At 32.4% G+C, this 13,675-nt stretch overlaps 2 protein-coding genes and 1 non-coding gene across 3 annotated transcripts; 2 read left to right on the top strand and 1 right to left on the bottom strand.

The window, feature by feature from the left end:
- Window positions 1-230: 230 nt before the first annotated feature.
- LOC103495698 (transcription factor MYB101) lies at window positions 231-2,710 on the top strand. The gene is made up of 3 exons (XM_008457325.3): window positions 231-758; window positions 956-1,823; window positions 1,950-2,710. The coding sequence occupies exons 1-3, from the start codon at window positions 396-398 to the stop codon at window positions 2,246-2,248; spliced, it is 1,530 nt and encodes a 509-aa protein (XP_008455547.1). The 5' UTR covers window positions 231-395; the 3' UTR covers window positions 2,249-2,710.
- A 4,930-nt stretch (window positions 2,711-7,640) lies between these two features.
- On the top strand, window positions 7,641-7,739 carry MIR171B (microRNA MIR171b). The gene has a single exon (NR_120740.1). It is a non-coding gene; the product is annotated as a microRNA MIR171b (primary transcript).
- A 1,575-nt stretch (window positions 7,740-9,314) lies between these two features.
- LOC103495600 (probable beta-1,3-galactosyltransferase 2) lies at window positions 9,315-13,017 on the bottom strand. The gene is made up of 11 exons (XM_008457221.3): window positions 12,439-13,017; window positions 11,744-11,840; window positions 11,546-11,619; window positions 11,231-11,442; window positions 11,073-11,136; window positions 10,867-10,939; window positions 10,625-10,745; window positions 10,364-10,451; window positions 10,157-10,282; window positions 9,955-10,064; window positions 9,315-9,784 (listed from the first exon to the last, which is right to left on the bottom strand). The coding sequence occupies exons 1-11, from the start codon at window positions 12,546-12,548 to the stop codon at window positions 9,636-9,638; spliced, it is 1,224 nt and encodes a 407-aa protein (XP_008455443.1). The 5' UTR covers window positions 12,549-13,017; the 3' UTR covers window positions 9,315-9,635.
- Between the last annotated feature and the right edge of the window lie 658 nt (window positions 13,018-13,675).

Below are 13,675 nucleotides of genomic sequence, written 5' to 3'. Positions count from 1 at the left end.
GAGCGAAATGGCAGCTCCTCCCCTCTAAATAAAATCCACTCTTCATTTCTCTTCTTTTCTTACACTCTCTCTTTTCTCTTCGTTTTCTTTTTCCTTTTCTCTTAATCAAGTTTCTCTCTCTCTCTCTCTCTCTCTCTCTCTCTCTCTCTAAATAAAAGGTTCAAAATTTTCTTGTTTTCTTGAAGGGAATTAGAGTTTTAGAAGTAAAGGGGTTTTTTTTTTTTTTTTTTTTTTTTTTGGGTGGTGGAGATAAATTAAAAGAATCTCTTGTTGAAAATCTAATTATAACCAACTTTTGTAATTACGGTCCACGAAGGAAATTTGTGGGCTGGTTGAAGAAAAAGAGAAAAAAAAAAAAAAGGAAGTAAATTAATTGGGAGGGGGGGAAGAGAAGAATGGTTGAGAGCAAAGGGGAGAAAGGGAAAAGCGAAGGGGATCATCAAAATCATGGAGGTGGTGGAGGTGGTGGCGGCGGCGGGGGCGGGGGAGAGAAGGGAGGTAGAGCTCTAAAGAAAGGGCCGTGGACGTCGGCGGAAGATGGGATTTTGATTGATTATGTGAAGAAACATGGTGAAGGGAATTGGAATGCGGTTCAAAAACACACGGGATTGGCTCGGTGTGGGAAAAGTTGTAGGTTACGTTGGGCTAACCATTTAAGGCCTAATCTTAAAAAAGGCTCTTTTTCTCAAGAAGAAGAACGGATCATCATTGAACTTCACGCTAAACTTGGCAATAAATGGGCTCGAATGGCTGCTCAGGTTTTATTTTCATCCTTTCTTTCTTTCATTGTCACCTCTCTGTTTTTGTTTGGTTTGTGATTCTTTTATGTCGTCAACTTTTTAATTGGAATTTGGAGTTTGGTTTTTTTGTCTTCTACTTTTGACTCTCAATTCCCTCATTAATTCTCGAGAATACAATTTCGTCATCTTTGACACACCCAGTTTTTGTGTTTCAGTTACCCGGAAGAACTGACAACGAAATTAAGAATTATTGGAATACCCGAATGAAACGTCGACAAAGAGCCGGTTTGCCGCTTTACCCTCTTGAAATTCAACAGGAAGCCACGGCGTTTCATCTACGGAACCACCACCATCATCACCACCATAATTCTACCTCTGCTGCTGGGGTTGCTACTAATTTCTCTGTCATTCGGCATAAACCTGATTTCAGCAATCAAAATTCTGTCTCCATTTTCAACTTTTCTTCAACTATGAACAATTACCAGAAGAATTTCAATGATGGGTCGTCGTTTTTCTCAACACCCACAAGTCAGTTTAAGTTTTTTCCCGACAACAACAATGGTGGTGGATTTGCACTGCCTCTTTCCCCTGTTTCTCCATTTCCACAAATTGGGCAACAGATGAATCAATCCTTCTCGTCTCCACCGCAAGCCGCTTTTCAATTGAGTTATGGAAATTATGTTTGTAACTCTAACTCAGGTTTGAATTCGATGATTCTTGGAGCTCCGTACCATAACCTGATTCCGGGGTTGGAAACAGAGCTTCCTTCAATCCAAACGCCGCCGCACTCCAACACTCCCGCCTCCTCCGGGACCAGCGGCGGCGAGGGGATTATGGCAGCGGCCAATAGCGGATTGCTTGACGTTGTACTGTTGGAGGCTGAAGCTCGGTCTCGTAATGAGAAACAATCGAAAGAAGAAAGCTCCTCTGCCGGGGAAATGAAACAGCGGATGGACCAAGGATCTACAGAGGAAGAAGATGCTAATTTATATGTAGAATCAGTTTTAGGAAGCAGTGTCGGAGAGGCAGCCACCGCCGCTGAACATCATTCCGATGAGTTCAGCTCCTCCCATTCATCATCTCGTGAGTTTCTCAATCCTTGTGCAAATTTGGCATTTACTTCATTTTCACTTTCAAACACAAATTAAAGGGAAAGAAAATTTAAAAAAAAAAAAAAAAGTTATTCTATATAATATTGTTTGAATACAGGAAAGAGACCAAGAATGGAACCATTAGAGGAGATGGATTCAATGGATGACGATGACTTAATGAGCCTACTCAACAACTTCCAATCGGGAATGCCGGTACCGGAGTGGTACCCCGGTAGCAGCGACGATGATCTCACCATGAACATGCAAAACGGGCCGTCGTTGTGTGAATCGAATGGCAACCCGGGAGGAGATGAGCAACAGCAGAATGTGGCTTCGCCATCCGCGGTTGCGTCGTCGCCGGTGCTCGAATGGAGCCTTGGGTCGTCGTGTTGGAACAACATGCCTAGCATTCGTTAACGGATGAGCTTTCTATTGAAATCGGCCAATTATTCCTTCAACAAGACAAGAATGGAACAAAAAAAAGCTACGAACTTTGAGTGTGAGGTTCAAAGGGTTGAGAAGAATTTGTGTTGGTTTGATTGGGTTGTCAATCTTTTTTCATTTGGGTTTTACGAAATGTGGTTGGTTTGAAGGTGTTGTGTGTGCATTAGGTAGTTTATACATATCCACAAAAAGAAAAAAGGAAAAAAAGAGAAAAAAAAAAAATAAACTTGTAATGCATGTTGTTGTGTATATAGAGTTTATATGTGTAGTAGTTTAGCTCTTAGATGTATCAATTTACAAACAATGTGAGACTTGGTTTGTTGTATAACTTCTTTACTTTTACCACATTTATAACCAATCCTTATCATATACATAAAAATATGATAAATTAACAACTTTTTAGATAATGTTTATTTACTGAATTTGGAGTGAGAATTTCCCATCTAAATGATGTTTCAAATTTATCATCCTTTACATAAACTAAATCTAAATTCTAATAATTTATAAATTAAGTTTTTTTTTTCTTTTTTGTCATCCATTATTCCAAATTTTGATGTCGGAGAAATCAAACAAATGTTTCATTTTATATGTAGACTCTTTTTTCCCCTCATATAAAAATTTGGAGATTTTTTTTTGTGTGGTGATTCTATTTGTTTGTTTTTTTTTTCTTAATTTCTCTCTTTACATAAAAAGATGAGAATGCATTGAGGGTTGTCCAATGCAAGATTCAAGCTAAAAGACATTTTGAAGATTGTATGAGTCTGTGCATCTTAAAAAGAAATACAAGTTATTAAGTCTTAAGTAAACCAACCGAGCTTGCTCCATTTTGCAAAAACCCCATAACACTAGTCTCAAAGGGCGATAAGTAATGATATATATGGTTACTCAAATTAACTAAACATTTCGATCGTCGAAGTGCACTAGGTACACCATACCAGTGTGAGTACTCTTGAAAGTAAGATGTACCAACATGTTCATACCAAAAGGAGAGGATTAAAGAAAGACCTTGGCAAGATACCTACACCAAAATATATATGTGCGTGGGTATGTATGTATGTGTTTATGTATGTATGTATTTGTATACGTATGTATATACATGTAGATAGATGTATATACGTTTGTATGTAGACATGTATATATAAACGTAATGTTCAAAGTATCAAGATCTCAATTTTATGAAAAGTAAACAAAAATATCAATAAATTTGTCGATGTTATAAAATTTAAAATAACTATAAAAACAAAACAAATTAAAACAATTTGGGACCTTTTACGTTCAAGTACATACATTATTTAGTTGACTTAAGTTCTTGTTGGCCAATAATTATATATATTAATAACGAATATTTTATTTTAAACAATAATAGTTTAGATTATCGAACAACCCTTTTATGTTTTACAAACAAACAAGTTGAAGTTTCTATTATTTATATTATATTCATATAAGTTGTACTTTTAACTTATTTTTATGTTTAATGGTTCTTAACAATATAATGAAAATGGTGAGATTGAATATATGGATATGTGTAACTGTTGACTTATTTGATTAATGCAATTTTTTTTCAAGTAAAAAATATATGAAGATGAATATTGAATCTCAGACCTTTATGAAAGAGAATATATATCAAATTGTCTTTTAGAAATTCAATACCATGTAAATAAGCATTATTGAGAATATGGATTGGTTTATATTAATTGAAGTTGAGTACCATTTTTCACTAAAGGCCACGAAAATAAAAACCAAATTGGAGAAAAGGATGAGAAGTGTTTTTGGATGGGTGTGAATGGTCAATGAGCACCCATGCATTAGCTTTTTGGAGAATAATTTCATTCAATGACCAAAATACTTGTTTGGTTCTACGCATGGGGTGGGATTTTATTCAAAAATATATTTTTTTAATCTCTTTTCCAAAAACTAGTTCAAATATATTCTTTTAGATCGACGGTTGAGATTTAGCTAAAAAATTGTTTTTTCTAACGTTGTTTTGGGTCTTCTCTGTACATCTCACCTATTAAAACACCAAGATTTATATACGTAATCTTTACGAATCTTATATCAAATTTTATATTTTTTTCAAATATTAGATAAATTTTTTAAGTAATTTTTTAAAATATTTAGTATAATTTATGTTATCACGATTATATGTTTTTTTTTTTTTTCGAATGAGTTTTTCCAAAATTGCATTGATATTTTTAAAATTTGAAAAAGATCAAATTTTACAAATAATTGAGTAAGATTTGAGTTATATACATAGAATCTTGATGTCTACTTGAAATTCCACTCAAATATATTGAATTTTGGCGTTAATTATGCTTGAAATTTTACGAAACTCAAAATATATGGAATCTCAAAGTTATTTTTATGTATATTTTTATGCAAGAATTTAAACTAATGAATTCATCTCTTTGGATTTGATTTTCTCCGTATGTGATAATAATTCTAAAAATAATTAGATGAGACACAAAAATCAAGAAATGATCCAAAATTCAAATTATTCTAAAAAGAAAAATTTTAAAAACATAGTTAGGGTAGGGTAGAGCCAACAAGATGAATTTCTATAAACCAAATATTTGCAGATGTTTTGAAGAATGACTATATAGTATTCAATAGAGTTTAATAAATGTCATGTTTATACTCTCAATGGTTCATACAACCCTTTATTCCAACCATTCTAGCAATTGTCTCGTCCACTAGAAATGAGATACATAATTTACATATACACAAAGAAAAGCGACTATGAAAGTCGAAACAAGATAATCATTTTAAGCAATTCAAAGCTTTTTTTAAAGAAATATATTGAGAGATACACGTATATATAAATTGAGGTGGGAATATATGATGGGCATTGAAGCATGGATTTAATTTGCCCATATGTTTTAAAATGGGGCATTTATGTAAGGGAGGGGATAAAACAAAGAATGCATGTAGAATTGGTTAAGTGTTGGTCATGCCACCCAATTTCAAGCCATTGTTTACTCATGCACTAACCTTGTGTCTCCTTAGCTCCACTTCTCATTTTCAACTTTCTTCTTTTTTTCGCCTCATTTATTGCCTCAATCCCATTTCTACTTACCCCCACCATTTTAAACACGAAACCATCATTTATTGAAAAGAAAAAAAAACCTTTAAACATATATTAGTAAAAATAAGAAAAAAATTCTCATGTATTGATGAGAGAGATAATAAGAATGTACATAATTAATGAAAAGTTGGAGCTATCACGTAAGAAAAAATGAGAATGAATGGAAATGAGAGTTTAGAAAAAAGAATACGAATTCATACTTTTATAGGATGAGATTTATACATCGGTTATGTGTCCTACTAATTGATTTAATTCCTAAGTTTTCATCAACTCGACGGCTAGAACATTGTACTCGTTGGTTTGTTCGTCTTTTTTTAACTCTCGTGCTTCTTCTTCTTCCTCATCTTGAAAAGAATTTGGTGGTTGTTTTTGGGGGCGAACATTCCCTCTTGGATCTCCTCTGCTATGATCTAGAGGAAGTTGTTTGTTCTTAGTTTTGCCTAATGGATTCTTTTCTCAAAAAAAAAAAAAAATTCAAATTTCCAAATCTTTCTTCGAATTGCAAATGGCAGAATTCATTCGTATCAAAATGTGGCCCGATAATGGTTGGGCCTTATTATATTGCTTAATGGGCTCGACCCAATGGACTCCACAATGCTCATTCTTTCCACCAATCCATACAAAACTACTTTGTTTTTTTGTTTTTTTTTCCTTAAATATAGACACTATTTCTACTTCTAATTTAAATTTTAAAAGTATATATATAAAAAATTGTGTCTTAAATTTGACCAAAAAAATTGAACAATTTGTATTTAAGAGAAAATAGAATTAACGTTTAAAAACCAAAAAAAAAAAAAAGAAGAAATGAAATGGTTATCTAAATACTGAAATTTAGGGATTACAAATTTTTGAAATCTCAATGTTAGTGATATATGTTATAATAAGTAGTTGAGTTATAACTTATATTCAAATGGGTCTGATTTATAGAGCACATTATGTGCACTTATTCAATATTAATTTTGAATTTCAATCACTTTCAAAGCAATAATAATAATAAAGAAAAGAAATAAATAATGAGTCAATTTATTTGTAGGCATCTCAGTCAATAATTTTATAGGAAGAGATGTGTGTTTTTTTAGAAAAGGAGACATTGTTTATCCCATTTCTTCCTTTTTAATTTCTGTCATATGCCCTCTTCAGAAATTTGTTCTCTTGGCCTCTTTTTCCATGACCAAATGATGCTTTCTTTAAAAATTCAACAAAAACAAACGATGGATTTTTTTTTTCTCTTCTAAATAAGGTGTGAGATAAAAATAAAATCAACCGAGGTTTGATTTTTCTTTTTAAAAATTGTGTTGGTTTCTTGCTTTTTTATTTCCTATCTAAACATTTGAATTCTTAGTCAAATTTCATCAACAATTTTTAAATTACCTTTTTTTTTTAATTTGACTTTAATTTTGAAAAAATTCTTAAACATATAAACATAAAACATAGAAACTAGGATATGGAGATATGTTTATAAGACGAAATTGTTACTCGACAAACACTAATGACTAAAATTTAAAATTTATTATTCAAACATATATATAATATAGTTTTGACAAAAAAGAAAAGGAACATACATTTGAATTTCAAGATACAATAATCTTTTTAGTTGTTATTTCATTAATTCAGACATATATTAATGAAACAACGGTTAAAATAGGGTGCCCTCAAATTTTCTAATATCGAAAATACCTTAAACCCTAAACACGAAATCTAACCCTAAATTCACCCGAAGAAGAAAAAAAAAAACCCTAAGTTCTCTCTCTCTCTCTATATATATATATATATGTATGTATATATATCTCACCCTACCCATCATCTTTAAATGCAGCATTAAAAATTGTAGATATGAATCCGTGAGATTTTTTTCATTTAATTTTAATTTTCTTTTGAGGATTTGTTGTTTCTTGTAGGACTTAAATTTACCCAACCTCCCATGCAACTTGGTTGTTATGCTCCTTTAATGCCTTCTTCTTTTTCTTTTCCATATTCCCTCTTTCCCTTTTATTCAATTTCCTAAAACCCCTTTATATTATAAACACTCTCCTTCCTCCCTCTCAAAATCTCAATCCCTCCCTTTTTCGTCTTCTCTTTTCTGTCTTCTTTTTACTTCTTTTGGAATCCATTCGATTCTCGGAAGTCTTCAATTTTTTTTAGTACAACAAGCACGAGTATAGAAGGAGTACTGACTAATTTATTTGTTTGGTTACGTCATGTTAGCATTTGTGGATTTTCTGTTGTTGCATTATTGCTTTTGGGAACTTGTTTGTAGATTGGTATTCTTTTAGGGTTTTGATTTTAACGGGATATTGGTGCGGTTCAATAAAAAGGTAATACTCAAAATAAGCGTTGGGTTTTGCTTTTTGATTGAGCCGTGCCAATATCACGTGTCAACGACCTTCCTCTCTTCCTTTATTGCATGTCTATATTCTCTTTTAAGGTACGTCGTTTTTAAACCTCATATCACCTTTCCCTTTCCTAAATCTCCTCTCTGGAATACAATATATGTATGTGAAAGATTAAGTTTTGTACAAATATATTTTGTTGATTAAACTCATTCATTATTATTGATTCAATCTGAGTATAGACTTAACAATTTTCACTTTAGGTCTTAGTAAATTTTTTACATCCTAAATTTTCAAAGATGGGGTTAAAAAAGGCAACTTTCAAAATATTAATTTTGCATAATTATATGCATATATATATATATATATATATATATATATATATATATATATATATATATATATATATATATATATATATATATATATATATATATATATATATATATATATATATATTGTTGGAAAGCCCTAAAATTTCATCTTAAAGCCTTCAATTATTTTTCACTACAACATACATTTTCTAAATATTTCAGTGGGATTTCTTTTATTAAGAATAATCTTTTGTTTAAATTAATTTAAGCTAATTTTAAATAGAATCAATTGAAAATAGCTCTCAATTGGTAAAAATAATCTAAACTGATTTTAGGATTTAAATTAATCCAACTCTTCATAGTATAAACCTTTTTTTTTTCCTTAAGACAAATAAGTTGACTTTTCCTTTTCATCTATGAAGGATTTAGATTGATTTGATAAAAAATAATCGTTAGTTATGTAATTCATTATTAAGCTAAACTTTTTCTGTTTTAGTTTAGTTATTAAAATTTTTTTATTTATTATTATCTAAACATTTTCTAATTTGTACCAAAGAATAAAAACGAAGGGAACAATTAGAATTGACAAAATATTTATAAAGATATATCTAAAATTTTACTATATTTTATAGATATTTTTGTTTCATTTTGCCATATTTAAAAATAGCCATAAAAATAATTTGTGATATCAATTGTAATCTGTTTTTTTTTTCTTTAATTAGTAGCAAAGGGTGAGGAAAAAATTAGCAAACGAATAAATAGATAGCTATGGTCATTATTAGTCGGTAATTACTCAACTAATTTATTTCGGGTATTAAGAGAAATGCACTACGAAATATCCGTTCCGTACATCTCGTTAATTGTCCCCTTAATATCATCATTAATATTAATCATCATAGTTTTTTCTTCTTTTTTTTTTTCCTTTTTTTGGGCATTATAATTTCTGTTTTGTGATTTATCTTAAGTTCATCTCATCAAACTCATAGGTTAGGACTTCAAAAATAAAAAAATTTAAAATTAAAATCATCAATGCTCTTGCAAACATAAAAGTGAATCACATGGATGATCGATTTCTTTTATTAGTGGAACAAATTGCGAGAAGAAAAATCAAAGTATTGACTTTTGAAGTGATAGTGAAGGTCTTATGGAGCTATGTTGAAATTGGGTTATTCATTGATTATTATCATAGGAAACAATTGTTTTACATAATTGATAATGACAAACAATAATGTAGAAGAGTTCCCCAACTAAGCATTCATTAAAGTTTTATTAAAATATGAGAAAGGGGAAAAACTTTGGAAAGCCTGAAAATCTACTTGGAATTGTATTTTATTTTGGGGCTTGAATACCATAAAACTCTGACAGTGACATCTAAAAGCCACAAAGAATGGTGGTGTTGATGCCCTTCTTCTCTTTGGCTATAACTCTCCAATGCCTAATATGGATGGAGGTTGCCTTCCACACCCAATCTCTATCTCTCTGTTCTTCTTTTGTCTTTTTTTTTTTGCTTTTTTTGCTTTTTTTTTTCTCTCTCTCTGTACTATGATAATACAATACAAATTCTATGCTGATACAAAAACCGAATGATCGTAGGCCTTCTCGAGTTCGGAAGGAAATGATGCAAGCACTCTGTTTTAGAAGGTAGCACTCCACAATGTGTTCTCGCCTTCTCCGCATCGACGATGGACTTCTTTAATTCTCTCAGCAGACCTACAAATCCCGCTGCAGCTCCAATCGAATGAAGCGACGCAAATGTTGCCTGCTTGTGCCTTCCATTCACAATCTGCATTTGAACAACTTCTATTAAAGGTTTTATCTATCTTCTCGTTGCTTAACAAAACAGACTCGTTTCAATAATGGCCAACTTTTCAGAGATTTGCCTATGTGTGAAAGACAACTTGTATCTATTATCGGACGATGGCAGAAGAGAATGTTCAGAAATTGTTAATTTACCGGGGGGAGTTCCACAGCAAAGTCTCCGATCGTCGATGTGCTCCACATCAAGTCCAATAAACCAAGATCCTAAGGAAACATCTTCATTGGCATACTTGTGCAGGACATGCCTGAGAATTCAGCAATTATCAAGACCTTTGTACAATTTGGAAATGCAAATGAAATTTGTAGTTTTGGATTTAAAGAACAGACAGAATCTTACTGGTTTATTGATATGTAGGTTGCTAAATCCTTCGAAATGGCGTACAACTGGCCTGTTGCATGGCGGAAGTACTTGTTACCGAACTCACCAAACTTCCAGTGTTCAGGTTCGTGGTATCGAACTCCCCTGCAATGATAGTTTGGGTAAGAAATCAGAGGTTTCCCATTTTTCAATATTCACCGAGGGATGATGGTAAAGTAGCCTTACTTTTGTGACAGGACAGGACCAGATTTCATGCATCCAATGTAAACCCGTGGTTTTGATCGATGTCTAACTAGCGTTTCTCCTAGTGTGGCTGCGACCAAATGGAAGGACACGAATTTAATGTAAGACTTGAGCTTATCAAGTATGTATAGATATCTATCTCAAGTACAAAAATCAGACATCAATTCTGAACAAAAAGGAAGTAACTAGCATAGATTCGTGATTCACTATCTTAATAACGTTTCAGTGATCGACTCTGCTTACCTATATTTACATGAACATCATCGTCAACTTTGATGTAGAAATCTGCATCCCACAATGCAACTGCTGTAGCAAAATAAATCTTCGTCTTGGCAGACAATTCAAGGTACCCTTCAACATGGTCCTGTTAGAGAACAAGAAACGGTTGAAGATCGTATTGAATACTTTTGAGAAGTTGAAGCATCTTAAGAATCCATCACCAGCGATAGATCGGAAAATTATGTATTCAGAAAACAAATCACTACCAGTCTAAGGAAATCTCCATGCTTTCTGTCCTCTGCTTCAATAGCTCTGTCAAGGATACCTCCAGATGTGGCACTGAACATCAAGAAGAAGCTCATTTAAAATCTTGTTGGTAAAGGCCAAATGATTCTACGACATATTATCACAAGAAAGTCTGCAGATCTTGTTGTTAACAGTTATTATTATCAAATGACAAAAGAACATGTACCTATGGCCGATGACAAATCGAATTATAATCCCCTTCTCCTCCTCTAGTTTCTTTCTCTTTTCCCCTGTTTTTCAAGTTTTCAATTACTCTCATCAGCAGATAATGTAAACAAGAAGAAATGACGGAACAAAGAAGAATAACAATCACAAGCTACATACCTTGAGGCATCCACGTCGCACGAACTGAATCTCGTCTTTTTCTACTACTAAAAGCAGTATTGATCCCTACAACCATTAAGTATCTTCTTTTCCCAGATGATTGGGTATTCTTTAGATCATCCGATGAAGGCGAACCGCTCTGTATAGACTCCTGAGCTGCTTTTGCAGCAGCCAATTCCATCTCCAAATTTGAAATTGTCTTATCTAATGTTCTGCATCGAACAACATCAAAGTAAACTCGCAGTTTGAATTCTTCATGTAATACGTTCAAATCATGTTCAGTTAAGCAGTGTAACAATTTCAGCTTTTACTCACTGTATAGCATTGTGAGTCTTAGAGACTTCCCCGAAAATATCTTTCGACACGCGCTTTACTTCCTTCTCATCCAACTAGAAAATATAAACAGATCAAAAAATTAACAGAAAAAAACAAAAATAAAAGTAGCAATGTAATTACTTTCTTGAACATGTATCCTTTTCGACAAGTAACGAAAACAGCTTTGAAGATGCTTACCGATTTCGGACCACAGCCTTCTGAAACTAACTTTAACTTTTCGGCTTCAAATGGCGTTGTTCGAGTGATTCCTTTAGGTTCTGGAACATTCCACATCCTGCAAGCAATTTGAATATGATCTTCAGTTTATCTCTTCTTTTTAAGAAAAAAAAAAAACATTGGAACGATCTTCCCGACAGAGCTGATTCTTAAGCTTCTCGAAACAGACCTCCTTTTTTCCCATAATTGACGGTGGATGTTATAAGAATACTCATGAGAACAACGAAATCAAATTCATAAATCCATAAACAACCCAAGGTTTTGTCTAAATCTTGATTCATTGAGGAAATGGTGAAAAGAAACAGTTCTTCACCCAATCAGAAGGAGGAGAAAAACGAAAACAACTCGATGGTGGAACGAAATGGAAAAAAAAACAAAAATCGTGTTAATAGGGCTATAACTGCCGGTGATCAATTTTTCAGAATATACAACTTTAATCAACAAACGAAAATACACAAAACCAAAAACATTAATACTGTCGGCTGCATTTAATAAACGAAAAATGGGCAATGTTTCCCCAAATAAATACAAAACCCAAAAAGAGAACACCCAAATTGGAACCTAAAACCTAGGAATCCAAGAGAAACCATTTCAACCCATCGATCAAAGCTAATTGAACACACACCCCCCATCAAATTTTTCTTACTGATACGAACCTGTTTGTGAAGAACATCCCCAAACAGAAGCTGCCGAGGCAAAGAAAAACTGCCCATTTCTGCGAAATGACGCTTCTTGAAGATTGTTCAGGCTTAATTTTCCAGGACATCTTCTGCCCAGATTCTAACTTAAGCTGCCCGGTAACAAGTTTATCTCAACAAAAAAACCATAAGCATAGAATCAAGTAGACCCAGGTGGAGAAAGGAAATAAAACAGTTGAAATTTTGAGAAAATTAGGTGTAGAACAAGATTTGAATCACAAGATTCAAAAAAGAAAAAAAAAAACAAAAACAAAAAGTGGGGTTTTATTGAATTGAATTTGGGTTGCTCCTATCTTCTTCAACTCCCAAATAAAAAAGAATTCTTCTTGTTCTTGTTCTCTCTAAGCTAGAGGAAGTTGAGGAAGAAGAGAAGTGAGAGACAGAAGAAGGAAGAGGGGGAAGACTGACTAACTAACCTCTCACTTAATACCAAACCACCAAACTGTTTCATAAAGTGACATTAATACCCTTTGTCAGTTCTTCATATTTTTTAATACCCTTTGAAGAAGAAGGGCTCAGTTCCCCATCGATCATGGTGCTATGGAGATCATGTGGTACCATGTTCTTTCAAATTATATATCCATCTTTCTTTTCTTTTCTTTTCTTTTAATTTCATTTTTTCAACTTTGGAAACTAAAAAAATTCAAAAGCTATATGCAATTTTTAGCATGAATACTTGTGTTGTGTGTACACAACAAATATTCTGAAATTTTCCTAACAAATTAATTCCCAAAATTACTCACCATTAATATATATTTGGTTGTTTAATAATTTTAGCTGTCTATATGCTATGCTTTTAGGTGTTTTTAATTTTAAACATTTTAAGGGTAAATTAATGAGTTTAGACATTATCTTTCTTTACCTAACTAACATTAAGAGATATATTACATAAGTGAGGTTTATTGTAGGTTTGAGTTAAAAGATAGTTAGAAACTTTTACTCTACTCATTTTATTCTTCAATCAAACTTATAATTGTTGTTTCTATTTCACATACCTTAAATTACCCTCTAAACCTATCTACCATAATTTTAATTAAAATTATAGCAAATTAACCTCATTTTACATCGTCGATCCTTAGGTTTTGAGTATGGCTTTCGTATATGGCCTATGAATTTAAAAAAAAAATCGATTTTTTATTTTGAGTTTCATTTCAATTGAGTTATTGGATTGGTTTGGATTTTTGTTTCAATTTCG

Source organism: Cucumis melo, chromosome 1 (assembly GCF_025177605.1).
Source record: "Cucumis melo cultivar AY chromosome 1, USDA_Cmelo_AY_1.0, whole genome shotgun sequence".
In the NCBI taxonomy this organism is placed as follows: domain Eukaryota; kingdom Viridiplantae; phylum Streptophyta; class Magnoliopsida; order Cucurbitales; family Cucurbitaceae; genus Cucumis; species Cucumis melo.
Note: the sequence above shows the minus strand (reverse complement) of the source record. Positions and strands in the feature narration are given on the sequence as shown.

Coding starts and splice junctions, on each gene's coding strand:
- LOC103495698 (XM_008457325.3), top strand. CDS start 396: ATGGTTGAGAGCAAAGGGGAGAAAGGGAAAAGCGAAGGGGATCATCAA. Junction 759..955: donor GGGCTCGAATGGCTGCTCAG/GTTTTATTTTCA, acceptor TTTGTGTTTCAG/TTACCCGGAAGAACTGACAA. Junction 1,824..1,949: donor CTCCTCCCATTCATCATCTC/GTGAGTTTCTCA, acceptor GTTTGAATACAG/GAAAGAGACCAAGAATGGAA.
- LOC103495600 (XM_008457221.3), bottom strand. CDS start 12,548: ATGTCCTGGAAAATTAAGCCTGAACAATCTTCAAGAAGCGTCATTTCG. Junction 11,841..12,438: donor GGGATGTTCTTCACAAACAG/GTTCGTATCAGT, acceptor AATTGCTTGCAG/GATGTGGAATGTTCCAGAAC. Junction 10,940..11,072: donor CGATTTGTCATCGGCCATAG/GTACATGTTCTT, acceptor CTTGATGTTCAG/TGCCACATCTGGAGGTATCC.